Source organism: Cetorhinus maximus, chromosome 5, assembly GCF_964194155.1.
Source record: "Cetorhinus maximus chromosome 5, sCetMax3.hap1.1, whole genome shotgun sequence".
NCBI lineage: Eukaryota > Metazoa > Chordata > Chondrichthyes > Lamniformes > Cetorhinidae > Cetorhinus > Cetorhinus maximus.
In genome coordinates, this window is record NC_135883.1 from 165,070,270 (window position 1) to 165,084,428 (window position 14,159).

At 44.1% G+C, this 14,159-nt stretch overlaps 1 protein-coding gene across 11 annotated transcripts in view; it reads right to left on the reverse strand.

Annotated features, from left to right (window-relative positions):
- disp1 (dispatched homolog 1 (Drosophila)) overlaps positions 1 to 14,159 on the reverse strand; it is a 457,303-nt gene that overhangs the window by 155,106 nt on the left and 288,038 nt on the right. For all 11 annotated transcript variants that reach the window (XM_078542763.1, XM_078542762.1, XM_078542759.1 and 8 more), the window contains one exon: positions 8,359 to 8,935. In XM_078542763.1, coding sequence (XP_078398889.1) covers positions 8,359 to 8,897 — 539 coding nt within the window. In that variant the 5' untranslated portion in view covers positions 8,898 to 8,935. The remainder of the gene's footprint in view (positions 1 to 8,358; positions 8,936 to 14,159) is intronic.

The window sequence follows — 14,159 nt, forward strand, 5'->3', positions numbered from 1 at the left end:
GCTATCTGTCTCTCCCAGTATTCTGGGCACCTTGGTATTTCTCTCTGATTTATCTCCTGGTTCCCACATCCTTGCCAAGTTAGTTAAACCCCTCCCCAAAAGCACTAGCAAAACACCCCACAAGGAACTCCGCCCCAGTTCTGCTCAGGTGCAACCGTTCCGGTCTGTACAGCTCCCGTCTCCCCGAGGGCCTGTTCCAATGTCCCAAGAATCTAAAGCCTACCTCCTGCATCATCTTTCCAGCCATCCGTTCATCTGCTTTATCCTCCTATTTTGATACTCACTTGCGCATGGCATAGCAGTAATCCGGAAATTGCCACTTTTAAGGTTCTGCTTGCTAATTTCCTACCTAGCTCCCTAAATTCTGACTGCATGACCCCATCCCTCTTTCTACCTAGGTCATTTGTACTAATGTTGACCATGACTGCTGGCTGTTCACCCTTCTGCTCAGGGTGCTCTGCAGCCAGTGACATCCTTGACCCCAGCACCAGAGAGGCAACACACGATCCAGGACTCACATCTGCGGCCACAGAAATGCCTATCTATTTCCCAAACTATTGAATCACCTATCACTATTGCTTTTCCAGTGTTCCTTACAGCCCCTTTACAGCTGAGCCACCTGTAATGCCATGGTTTTAACTTAGCTGCACTCCCCAGGTGAACCATCAGTCCGGTCAGTATTCAGAACTGAATACTGGTTGGAGATTCGGATGCACTCAAGGGATTCCTGCCTATCCCTTTTTGACTGTCCGGTGGTCACCCATCCCCTCTCTCCCTGCATAATCTTAAGCTGCAGGGTGACCACCTCTACAAAGATGCATCCATACAGCTTTCAGCATCAAGGATCCTCCACAGTGATACCAGCTGCTGCTCAAGTTCCACACCACGGAGCTCAAGCTGCTACAAACTGTCAACACTTCCTGCACATGTGCTTATCCAGGACATGGAAAGCATCCTGGAGATCCCACATTGTACAGGAAGGGCACTCTTGAGGCCGGAGCTGCCCTGCCATTTATTTATTAACTGATAGCCTTGTTAGTGCGAATAACCTTACTACTGGTAATAAACCTTACCAATACTAATAAAGCTTTACTAATACGAATAAAACTTACTACTATCAATAAATCTTATTAATAATGATAAACTATACCAACACTTGGTATACCTTACTAGTGGTACTAAACCTTTCTTGAGAATAAAAAATAAGATTCAGCAGCTACACTCACTCATTACTGGTAGTTAATATTTTTAACCTTTTTTTTAAACTCCAAGTTGTTCAGACTCGGTCCCTAAGCAGCAATGCTCACTAGCCAATCACGTTACGGCTTTCCTATGATGTCACTATTCGCTTTTTTTCAAAATCAGGGTGCCCCTGGGATTTTCTCGCTGCCTCTCTCCCCAAAGGTTAAGTGCTGAACTCCCACTGCTTTCATGCCCAATCTCTCGCCGCTTTCACTCCCAATCTCTAGACTAGTATTCTAGAGACAAGGGTAATGCTCTGGGGACCTGGGTTTGAATCCCCCCATGGCAGATGGTGAATGTGAATTCAATAAAAATCTGGAATTAAAAAGTCTGATGACGACCATGAAAGCATTGCTGATTGTCATAAAAACCCATCTGGTTCACTAATGTCCATTAGGGAAGGAAATCTGCTGTCCTTACCTGGTCTGGCCTACATGTGACTCCAGACCCACAGCAATGTTGTTAACACTTAAATGGCCTCTGACAAAGGCAATTAGGGATGGGCAATAAATGCTGGCCTAGCCAGTGATGCCCACATCCCATGGACTAATAAAAAAGAACTCTCACCGATTTCACTCTCAAAATCTCGCTCTTGTCCTTAATACCTAGAATCATTCAATCTCTCTCTTGAACATACACAACGACTGAGACTCCACAGCCCTTTGGGGTACAGAATTATAAAGATTCACCACCCTTTGAGTGAAGAAATTCCTTCTCATCTCAGTCCTAAATAGCCTACCCCTTATTCGGAGACTGTGTCCCCATGGGGACAACCCAGCCAGGGGAAACACCCTTCCTGCATCTACTCTATTGAGCCCTGTAGGATTCTACATGTCTCAATAAGGACACCTCTCATCCTTCTAAACTCTAGACAATACTGGCCAAGTCTCCTCAATCACCGTGCATAGGACAATCCCGCCATCCTGGGATTAGTCTGGTGAATCTTTGTTGCATTCCCTCTATGGCAAGTATATCCTTCCTTAGGTAAGGAGACCAAAACTGCACACAATAGTCCAGGTGCAGTCTCACCAAGGTTGTATACAATTTGCAGCAAGACTTCCTTATTGCTGTACTCAAATCCTCTTGCAATAAAGGTCAACATACCATTTGCCTTTGTAACTGCTTGTTGCACCTGCATGTTAGCTTTCAAGGACAAGGACACCCAGGTCCCTTTGGACATCAACACTTCCCAATCTCTTACCATTCAAGAAATGCTCTGCATTTCTGTTTTCCTACCAAAGGAACTTCACATTTTTCCACATTATATTTCATCTTCCCACTCACTCAGCCTGTCTGAATTCCCTTGAAGCCTCTTTGCATCCCCCTCAAAACTCACATTCCCACTTAGTTTTGTGTCATCAGCGAAGTTGGAAATATTACATTTGGTCCCCACATACGTTGATATAGATTGTGAGCAGCTGTAGCCCAAGCTCTGATCCTTGTGGTACCCCACTAGTCACAGTCTGCCAACGCAAAGATGATCCATTTATTCCTGCTCTCTGGTTTCTGTCCATTAACCAATTCTCAATCCATGCCTGTATATTTCCCCCAATCACATGTGCTCTAATTTTGTCTGCTAACCTCTTGTGTGGGATCTTATTGAAAGCCATCTGAAAATCCAAATATACCACAGCCACTGGTCCCCCCATTATCTATTCTGCTGGTTACATCTGCAAAAAACTCCATCAGGTTTGTCAAACATGATTTTCCTTTCATAAATCCATGTTGACTCTACCCAATCCTACCATTATTTTCAAAGTGTCCAGTTATCACATCCTTCATAATAGATTCTAGCATTTTCCTTACTACTGATATCAGGCTAACAATCTGTAGTCCTCAGTTTTCTCTCTCCCTCCTTTCTTAAATAGTGTGGTTACAGTTGCTACTTTCCAATCTGCAGGAACCATTCCAGAATCTATAGAATTTTGGAAGATGACCACCAATGCATCCACTATCTTTACAGCCACTTTTTTCAGCACTCTGGGATGTGGATCATCAGGTCCAGGGGATTTATCAACTTGCAGCCCCCTTAATTTCTCCAATTTTTACCAATACTAATTTCTTTCAATTTCTCATTCTCCCTAGCCCCTTAGTTCTCTAGTACTTATGGAAGGTTTTTGGGTGTTTTTTTCTGTGAAAACAAACACACTGTTTTTATTTAGTTTCTCTGCCATTTCCTTACTCCCCATTATAGATCCCCCTGTCTCTGCCTGTAATGGGCCCACATTTGTCTCTGCTAATCTATTCTTTTTTCGTACCTAAACAAGTTTTTACAGTCCACTTTTAGGTTTTGCATTGGTTTATTTTCATATTCTATTTTCCCTTTCTTCATCGGTTTCTAGGTCCTCCTTTGCAGAATTCTAAAAAAACTCCCAATCCTCAGGTTTACCTTTTTTTTGGCAACATTATAAGCCTCTTCCTTTGATCAAATACAATCTTTAACTTAAATAAAAGCAAAATACTGCGGATGCTGGAAATCTGAAACAAAAATTAGAAAATGCTAGGAAAACTCAGCAGGTCCAACAGCATCTGTGGAGAGAAGAGTCTGGAGAGAAGCTCTGAAGAGCCATACGAACTCGAAACGTCAACTCTGTTTTACTCTCCATGGATGCTGTTAGGCCTGCTGACAATCTTTAACTTCCCCTGTTAGCCATGGTTGGATCACTTTTCCTGTTGGGTTTTTGTGCCTCAAAGGAATGTAAGTCTATGGTAAACCATGTATTAATTCTTGAAATGCTAGCCATTGCCGGTCTACCATCACACCTTTTAATGCAGTTTCCCAATCTACCACAGCCAACTTGCCCCTCATATCTTTGTAGTTTCCTTTGTTTAGGTTTAAGGCCCAAATGTCAGATTGAAAAGTTACACACCAAATTACACACCTTAATGCTCTCTATCCTGATCAGATTTGAAAAGTGCCCAGTCTACCTCAAGTGAAGAGTATTCCATCACATTCCTGACAGGGCACTTATAGATGGTGAATCTGCTTAAAGAGTGAAGTGAGTTGCTTGCCACAGAATTCCCAGCCTCTGACCTGCTCTTGTAGCCCACAATACTTATATTGCGGGTGTAGTTAAGTTTTTGGTGAATGGTAATCCCCAGGATGATGATGGTGGTGGGGGACTTAGCAATGGCAATGCCACTGAATGTCAAGCAGGGAATGGTTAGATTCGCTACTGTTGGAGGTGGTCATTGCCAGGCACTTGTGCGGCGTGAGTATGAATTGTCATTTATCAGCCCAAGCCTGAATGTTGTCCAGGTTTTGCTGCATGTGAGCATGGGCACTGTTCAGTTTCTAAGTTGCAAATGTAACTGAACGCTACATCAGCAAATATCCTCACTTCTGATCTTATATTGAAGGGAAGATCCTTGATGAAGCAGCTGAAGATAGTTGGGGTTAGGGCACTACCCTGAGGAACTCCAGCAGTGATGTCCTGGAGCTGAGATGACTGATCTCCAACAATCACAACCATCTTCCTTTGTGCTAGGTATGACTCCAACTAGTTCAGAGCTTTTTTCATGATACCCATTGACTTCAATTTTATGAGGGCTCTTTGATGACACACTTAGTCAAACGCAGTCTTGATGTCAAGGACAGTCACTCTCACCTCACCTCAGGAATTCAGCCCTTTTGTACACGTTAGGGCCAAGGCTGTAATGAAGGCAGGAGCTGGGCAAGTAAGCAAGCTATTGCTGAACAAGTGCTGTTTGATAGAACCATAGAGTTGACAGTGCTGAGAGATGATTTTTTTTTGACAAAAGTCCTGAGTAGTGCTGGCACTTGGACAGATTAACCCTCTCCCTCCCAAAAAAGATTACTGATTGCATTGCTTATTGGAAAATAATGGAAATTTCAAACATTTCAGAAAGAATATTTTTAACCGATAATGCTTGAGGTGGAATGTCTCCCCCAAATATTAGAAAAGAAAAATGATCTCCTATCTTCACCAATTACTGATGACATAAGTTATCCACTGAATAGCTGTCACAAGCAAAGCTTGCTCTGTGCTACAGGAAGGAAGATTCCATAACTTTTCTAAGGTTCCTGCAACAGTTCCATGTAAAATTCTGCACACTGTTGTGAACAGCTCTGCTCTCTCATTGTGAATTTACAAGGGTTCTGTGAGAAACTTTGCAGGTATATGTTTAACAATCATCAAGGCAATGAGGCCATCACAAGGAACCAATGAAGTTTGATGTTCCAGTGTGAGTAAAATGCTGCTAGTGAACAGTCCACATTCATTAAAATAAAATGTTTTGTTTAAATCACAATTAGAATCAAAGAAGAAACTACTCCTCCCTGCTGAGCTACAATTTTAGACATCAATTAGCCTCTAGCACCTCATCCAAGTCAATATTCTTCAAACATGAGTCTAAGGCAGAAAGTTCTTGCAGGCCATTCTACCACAATAAGCATCACTGTAAAGTCAGATCTTCTGCCCAGGTCGCAGCACAGGAGGAGCCCATTTGGCCTCATGTCCATTCTGGTTCTCTGCAAGAGCAATTCAACTAGCCCCAATCCCCTGCACTTTCCCCACTGCCCTGCAAATATTATCTCTTCACGCGCTTATCCCATTTCCTTTGCAAGTGTGGTGTGCCTTCACCACACTCTCAGGCAATGTTTTTCAGGTATCAGCCAATCACTATGTAAAAAGGTTTACCCTAATATTTTGTTCTTTTGGAATTGGTGAACTCTGGTTTTCAGCCCTTCTGCCGACGAGAACAGTTTCTCTCTACTTTGCCGAGACCCCTCATGATTTTGAACACCTCTGTCAAATCTCCTCTCAACCTTCTTTATTCTAAGGAGAACAGCCTCAGCTTCTCTAATCTATCCATGTAACAAGTCCTTCATCCCTGGAGCTATTCTTGTAAATCTTTTCTGCATTCTCTCTAAAGCCTTCACATCCTTGGATACAAAACTCCAGTTGACGCTGAACCAGTGGCTTAGAAAGGTTCACCAAAATTTACTGCTTTTGTATTGTATGCTTCTATGTATAAAGCCAAGGATCCTGTTTGCTTTTTTTAACCACTTTCTTAATTTGTCCTGCCACTTTCAATGATTTGTGCATCTATCTCTGTTCCTGGGCTCCTTTAGAATTGTATCCTTTAGTTTATACTGCCTCTCATTGTTTTTCAACCAAAATGTATCACTTCACACTTCTCTGCAATAAATTTCATCTGTCACATGTCCACACATTCCACCAGCCTATGTCCTCTTGAAGTCTAACATTATCCTCCTCACAGTTCCTGAGACTTCCAAGCTTTGTGTCATCTGGAAATTTTGAAATTGTGCTCATTCACCCAAGTGTAGGTCATCAATGTAAAGAAAAGCAGTGGTTTAGTACTGACACACCTGGGGAACACCACTAAATACCATCCTCCAGCCCAAAAAACCATTCACTCTGTTTCCTGTCACTCAGCCAACTTCAATCCATGCTGCCACTTCCTCTTTTATTCCATGGGCTTCCACTTTTCTGACAAGCCTTTTGGAAGTCCATGTACAGCGCATCAGCCACATTAAACTCATCAACCCTCTTGTTAAACCCAATTACCTTTAACAAGTTCATTCTACCTTTCCTTAATTAATCCACACAGTTGACGACTGTTAATTTAGTCCCAGATTACCACCGAGGCTGAACTGACTGGCCTGTAGTTGCTAGATTTACCCTTACACTTTTTTTGAACAGGAGTGTAACATTTGCAATTCTCCAGTCTTCTGGCACCGCCCCGCTGTCTAAGGAGGATTGGAAGATTATAGCCAGTCCTAATTTCCTCACCTCCCTAACTTGTTCAGGCAGCTCAACTGTTGTTGTAGTTGAGATCAGAAAGACAACGAAGATTAGGAATCAAAGGCAAGATCCTCTGGTCCCTATGGCTCAATGCGAAGGTGGGTAATTAATTTACTCATTGAGTCATCTGAGGACTCAAAATGAAATTAAAACATACATTGCAATTCTTTGGCAGCCTGCAGGAATACCTACAGAACAACCTGGAGTCTGCATTAGGGCTAAACAGTGACCTTAAATGGGCACTATTGTAAGGAAGGCACCGCTTGCTAATGTTGGCAAATGGCCTGTTTCCAATGTTCTAATAATGTGCAGCACAGCAAACTGGAAAAGCAACACACCAGGGCACAGCTGATTTACCACGGCATTAAAAACCTAGTCCCGGCTGTATCAATGTGGGGAGCTGCTGAGCAGATATCAAGAACTTTCCTAAAGGAAGAAAAGTCATCAGGCAGCTGTTATTAGTGATATCGCTGGAGGGGTGGGAACAGGCAACTTGTTCACCTGACTGCAGATAGTTCATGTTTAGGAATCAGGAGACAAACAAATATTGAAAGGTAATGCTGTCAACTAAGCTTATTTTGTGTATTTGCATCTATACTAAGGCCATTACATGTAAATGACATGCAGTACATTTCATATGGGGGCCAGGTTAGCTCAGTTGGCTAGCATGTGCTCAGAATAATGCCCACAACATGGGTTTGATTCCTGTTCTGGCTGAAGTAGATTTGGGTCCTCCTCCTCGCTCTGCCCCTTAGAGTGGAAGGCAATGGCAAACCACCAGTGACAAAAACTGCCAAGAAAAATGGCTCAGGATGAAGTAAACAATGAGCTAAGGACCTGCTTTCAAGCAGAATGCACATAAATGAAATAAAAGTTTCATATGCAATGCTCAAATTACTTCCACTGCTAGTACTTTTAACCACTGGTACCGCAACCTAGTGTTATACACCTTAAAATATGCTTTCCAAATACAGCCCAAGTTTGAAAGAATAACATTTATAAATGTGCAGTTGGGTTGACGATGTACAAAAGAGAATGAAAATCAAATCACACCACATTCCAAATGCTTGAACTGAGCTGCCCTCTGAAGTACGTCTTTCAAATAAGGAGAGCTTACCGCAGGCAAAGTGCACCCAGGACCCAGACAGTCAAATTGTTTTTTTTTTTAAAAAACACAGCACCAGACACATTTTTGAAGACAGAGCTCACAGGTTATTTTTATTCACTGAATCTTAATTTTCTTCCAACCCCACAGTAGTATTTGGGATTACCAACAGGAAAATGTTCATTCATTATAAATGTGAAAGCTTGCCTTGATGGAGCATACCTGATGTTGCGGACGTGTTGCTGTGGCACAGGTTGATGCTGGAAATGGTCAGGCCATCGATGGTGAAGACAAAGGGGAGCGTGATCGATGAGAGATGAGGCAGGCTGAAGACAGCAGCTGGCTGGATGGATAGGGGAAGTATTTTGGCACATAGATGTCGGGTACTCGGAGCGAGCTTGCAGACAAGAGGGAGTCAATGGAGAGGTGATGGTGGTATTTCCCAAAGAATGGCAATCTGGTTGGTTACTGTGACAACACAAGGGATGATGGTATGGACAATGGTGGCAACATTGTGGCAGCAGTGGCACTGGTCTTTGGTTATTTATTGTGCTGTCTGGAAAGAGAGAAGGCTTAACAGTGCCATTTGGCAGCGTACCACTGTTCTGACTCACTTTTGTCCTTGAGGTCTCCTTGGCTGACAGCTGCTGGGAGAGGTGGTCTCCATCGCAGGCTGCAGGGACGCTGTTACCGTTAGCATTTGATGGGACACTGCCATTGCTCTGAACCATGAAGTCACCATTCCCGTTGCTCATAGCCATGCTCTTGTTTCACCAGCTTCTTCACATCCGTCACACGTCTGAAAATAGAGCACAAACAAAACAAGATGTTAAAAATACTTTCAGTTAAAAAGACATTGGGAAAACCTCAATCTATCGAAATTCCTGATCCCATTGAGTAACACAAGGAAATGATTCAAACATTCACTATCCCTTCACCCCAGCTGTCTCTTTACAGACACATACAAATTCAGAAAGATAAAACAATTTACCGTATCTGTCTTATATTATACTCAAATATTCAGAGTAAATATGTAGTATATGTGAACCAACTGGTGAACTGTGGACAGGCACACCATGCTCCAAAGTTAATGACAGAAGCGCCCAAAGCAGATTGTTTGGATTTCTCAAGAACCCACCCAGAAGCTTGTCACACTGTAACTCTGTTTTTCTCACAAGGGTCTCCAATCTCCACGTTTGAAGAACTTGCCTTGTAATCTCAGCCAAAAGTAACTTCCACTCGGGCAGCTTCGACAAGAATCCACCTCCAGGATTTCAATGTCATCTTCTGAGATTCCTTTCCCCTGGATCTGCACATACACTCAAGCTTCACCTTCCAAGCACAATTTCAAATCTTCAGCCATGCCAAGCACAACTGCTTCAAAGGGTGCCTTTGTCCTTACGGCCTGCAGCACGGAGTCACCAATTCTGGGCTGCCCTCTCGGAACTTCAAGGCTTCTTTCGAGACCACTTTGCTTCAGGTCTGCTCCCTGCAGCTCTCTCTCTTTAATTTGGAGTCAATTGCTCTGCTCCTTTCTCTGAACTTCGTTTAACAGGATCTATTTCTGATCTCCGTCCTTCTCCTTTACCTAGGAATGTCTTCTAGGATCTGTTTCTGTCCAACTCCCTTGTTTGGAGCTTTCTTCTTGGTTTGCGACCTCTCCCCGTCTCCCTCCCCATGTCCTGCCCTGTGGGACATCATCTCTGCAATGGCGCGCCTCTTCAGGTCACCTGACCTGCAGTTCCACACTTTCACACTTTTCCTCTTCTTTGTCTTCTGCGCAGGTGCGCAGGGCCACTTACTGGCCTGAAAATGTGAAAAATACCAACTGTGCATGTGCGGCCCTTTCTTGGCTGACGCACGCGTAGAAGTCCCGAGGCCCAACAGGAACTGTAGTTCCCAAACCACAACTCTGATTTGAACTTTTTTTTCCCTTTTTTTTGTTTCTTATAACAGGTAGACAAATGGGTATGCAGAGCAGAAAGTACGTTTGTGGTGTGGTGAACAGAATGGAGACAATACTCCAAGTGCAATCCAACATTGCATTGTAAAGTCTTAATGTGTGCTATGGTTTTCTTGTTGCCCACTCACCTAACCTGTCAATATCGCTTTGCAGCCTCTCTGTGTCTTCCCTGCAGCTTACCTTTCCACCTAGCTTGGTGTCATCAGCAAACTTAGATACATTACTCTCTATCTACATCTAAGTCATTAATATGGATTATAAATAACTGAGGCCCCAACACTGATCTTTGCAGTACTCCACTATTCACTGCCTGCCAACTTGAAAAAGCCTCGTTTATGCCCACTTTGTTTTCTATCCATTAACCAATCCTCTATCCTTTCTAATATATTAAGTTGGTTACGTAATATATGCATTGGTTGTCATCTTCCAAAACTCTGTAGATTCTGGAATAGTCCCAGCAGATTGGAGGGTGGCAAAAGTAATCCCACTATTTAGAAAAGGAGGGAAGGAGAAAACAGGAAATTACAGACTGGTTAGCCTAACATCAGTAGTAGGGAAAAATGCTAGAGTCTATTATAAAGGATGTGATGACAGAACATTTATAAAATATGAATGGAATTAGAAAAATTCAACATGGATTTATGAAAAGGAAATTATGTTTGACAAACCTGCTGGAATTTTTTTGAGGACTTAACTAGTAGGATAGATAAGGGAGAACCAGTGGATGTGGTGTATTTGGATTTTCAGAAAGCTTTTGATAAATTCCCACATAAGAGGTTAGTGTGTAAAATTAAAGCACATGGGATTGGGGGTAATATATTGGTATGGATTGAGAATTGTTTAGCAGACAGGAAACGGAGTAGGAATAAATGGGTCTTTTTCAGAATGGCATGTGGTGACCAGTGGGGTACCGCAGGGATCAGTGCTTGGTCCTGGCTATTCACAATATATATCAATGACTTGGATGAGGGAACCAAACGTAATATTAACAAGTCTGCTGATGACACAAAACTAGGTGGAGTATGAGTGGTGAGGAGGATGTAAAGAGGCTTCAAAGCGATTTAGACAAGTTGAGTGAGTGAGCAAATACATGGCAGATGCAGTATAGCGTGGATAAGTGTGAAGCTATCCACTTCGGTAGTAAAAACAGAATGGCAGAGTATTGTTTAAACGGTGACAGATTGGGAAATGTTTGTGTACAAAGGGGCCTGGGTGTGCTGGTAGACCAATCACTAAAAGCAAGCATGCAGGTGCAGCAAGCAGTTAAGAAGGCAAAGGGTATGTTGACCTTCATTGAGAGAGAATTTGAGTACCGGAGCAAGGTTGGAGGCAATGACGCAGTGGAATTGTCACTGGACTAGTAATCCAGTGACCCAGGGTAATGCTCTGGGGACCCAGGTTCGCCACGGCAGATGGTGGAATTTGAATTCATTAAAAATCTGGAATTAAAAGTCTAATGATGACCATGAAACCATGGCTGATTGTACTAAAAACCTATCAGGTTCACTAATGTCCTTTAGGGAAGGAAATCTGTCGACCTTACCTGGTCTGGCCTACACGTGACTCCAGACCCTCAGCAATGTAGTTGACTACTAAATGCCCTCTGAAATGTCCTAGCAAGCCACTCAAACTGCTACAAAGTCACAAAAAAGGTATGAAACCGGACGGACCACCCGGCATCGACAATGACAATCTCGACCTTGTAAAAGTCTTCCTTACTAACATCTGGGGGCTAGTGCCAAAATTAGGAAAGCTGTCTCACAGATGAGTCAAGCAACAGCCTGACATGGCCATCCTCACAGAATCACTACCACCATCATCCCTGGGTATGTCCTGTCCTACCGGCAGGACAAACCCAGCAGAGGTGTCGGCACAGAAGTATACAGTCAGGAAGGAGTTGCCCTGGGAGTCCTCAACGTTTACTCCGGACCCCATGAACTCTCATGGCATCAGGTCAAACATGGGCAAGGAAACCTCCTGCTGATTACTCCATACCTCCCTCAGCTGATGAATCAGTGCTCCTCCATGTTGAACATAACTCGGAAGAAGCACTGAGGGTGGCGAGGGCACAGAATGTACTCTGGGTGGGGGACTTCAATGTCCATCACCAAGAGTGGCTCGGTAGCAGCACTACTGACCGAGCTGGCCAAGTCCTAAATGACATAGCTGCTAGACTGGAGCTGCAGCAGGTGGTGAGGGAAGCAACAAGAGGGAAAAACATACTTGATGTCATCCTCACCAACCTACCTGCCTCAGATGCATCTATGACGGTATCAGTAGGAGTGACCACCGCACAGTCGTTGTGGAGATGAAGTCCCGTCTTCGCATTGAAGATCCCATCCATTGTGTTGTGTGACACTACCGCCATGCTAAATGGGGTAGGTTTCGAACAGATCTAGCAACTCAAGACTGGGCATCATATGAGGCGCTGTGGGCCATCAGCAGCAGCAGAGTTGTGCTCGAACACAATCTGAAACCTCATGGCCCAGCATATCCCCCGCTCTCTCATTACTATCAAGCCAGGGGATCAACCCTGGTTCAGTGAAGAGTGCAGGAGGGCATGCCAGGTGCAGCACCAGGCATACCTAAAAATGAAGTGTCAACCTGCTGAGGCTATAACACAGGACTTGCAAATGCCAAATGCATAAGCAGCAAGTGACTGACAGAGCTAAGCGATTCCACAACCAACGGATCATTTCTAAGCTCTGTAGTCCTGCCACATCCAGTCATGAATGGTGGTGGACAATTAAACTCACTGGAGCTGGAGGCTCCACAAATTTTCCCATCCTCAATGATGGAGTATCCCAGCACAACAGTGCAAAAGATAAGGCTGAAGCATTTGCTACAACCTTCAGCCAGAATCAGGGGGAAAACTCTCCACTGGTTGGAGTCATGCATAGCACAAAGGAAGGTGGTTGTGGTTGTTGGAGGTCAGTCATCTCAGCTCCAGGACATCACTGCAGGAATTCCTCAGGATAGTGTCCTCGGCCCAAACATCTTCAGCTGCTTCATCAATGACCTTCCTTCCATCGTAAGGTCAGAAGTGGGGATGTTCGCTGATGATTGCACAATGTTCAGCACCATTCACGACTCCTCAGATACTGAAGCAGTCCATGTCCAAATGCAGCAAGACCTGGACAATATTCAGGCTTGGACTGACAACTGGCAAGTAATATTTGCGCCACACAAGTGTCAGGCAATGGCCATCTCCAACAAGAGAGAATCCAACCATCGACCCCTGATGTTCAATGGCATTACCATCACTGAATCCCCCACTATTAACATCCTGGGGATTACCATTGACCAGAAACTGAACTGGACGAGCCATATAAATACTGTGGCTACAAGAGCAGGTCAGAGGCTGGGAATCGTGCGACGGGTAACTCACCTCCTGACTTCTCAAAGCCTGTTCCCATCTACAAGGCACAAGTCAGGAGTATGATGGAATACTCTCCACTTGCCTGGACTCAAGCTACACTCAAGAAGCTTGACACCACCCAGGACAAAGCAGCCCGCTTGATTGGCAACACATCCACAAACATTCACTCCCTCCACCACTGACGCACGGTAGCAACAGTGTGTACCATCGACAAGATGCACTGCAGGAATTCACCAAGGCTCCTTAGACGGCACCTTCCAAACCCACGGCCACTGCCATCTAGGACAAGGGCAGCAGATAGATGGGAACACCACCACCTGGAAGTTCCCCTCCAAGTCACTCATCATCCTGGCTTGGAAATATATCGCCGTTCCTTCACTGTCGCTGGGTGAAAATCCTGGAACTCCTTTCCTAACAGCACTGTAGGTGTACCTACACCACATGGACTGCAACGGTTCAAGAAGGCAGCTCACTACCACCTTCTCAAGGGCAACTAGGGCTGGGAAATAAATGCTGGCGCAGCCAGCGAAGCCCACATCCTGTGAATGAATTTTTTAAAAGTCCCACTGCAGCTGTACAGAGCCTTGGTGAGACCACACCTGGAGTACTGTATGCAGTTTTGGTCTCCTTACTTAAGAAAGGATATGCTTTCAGCGAAGGTTCACCAGGCTGATTCCTGAT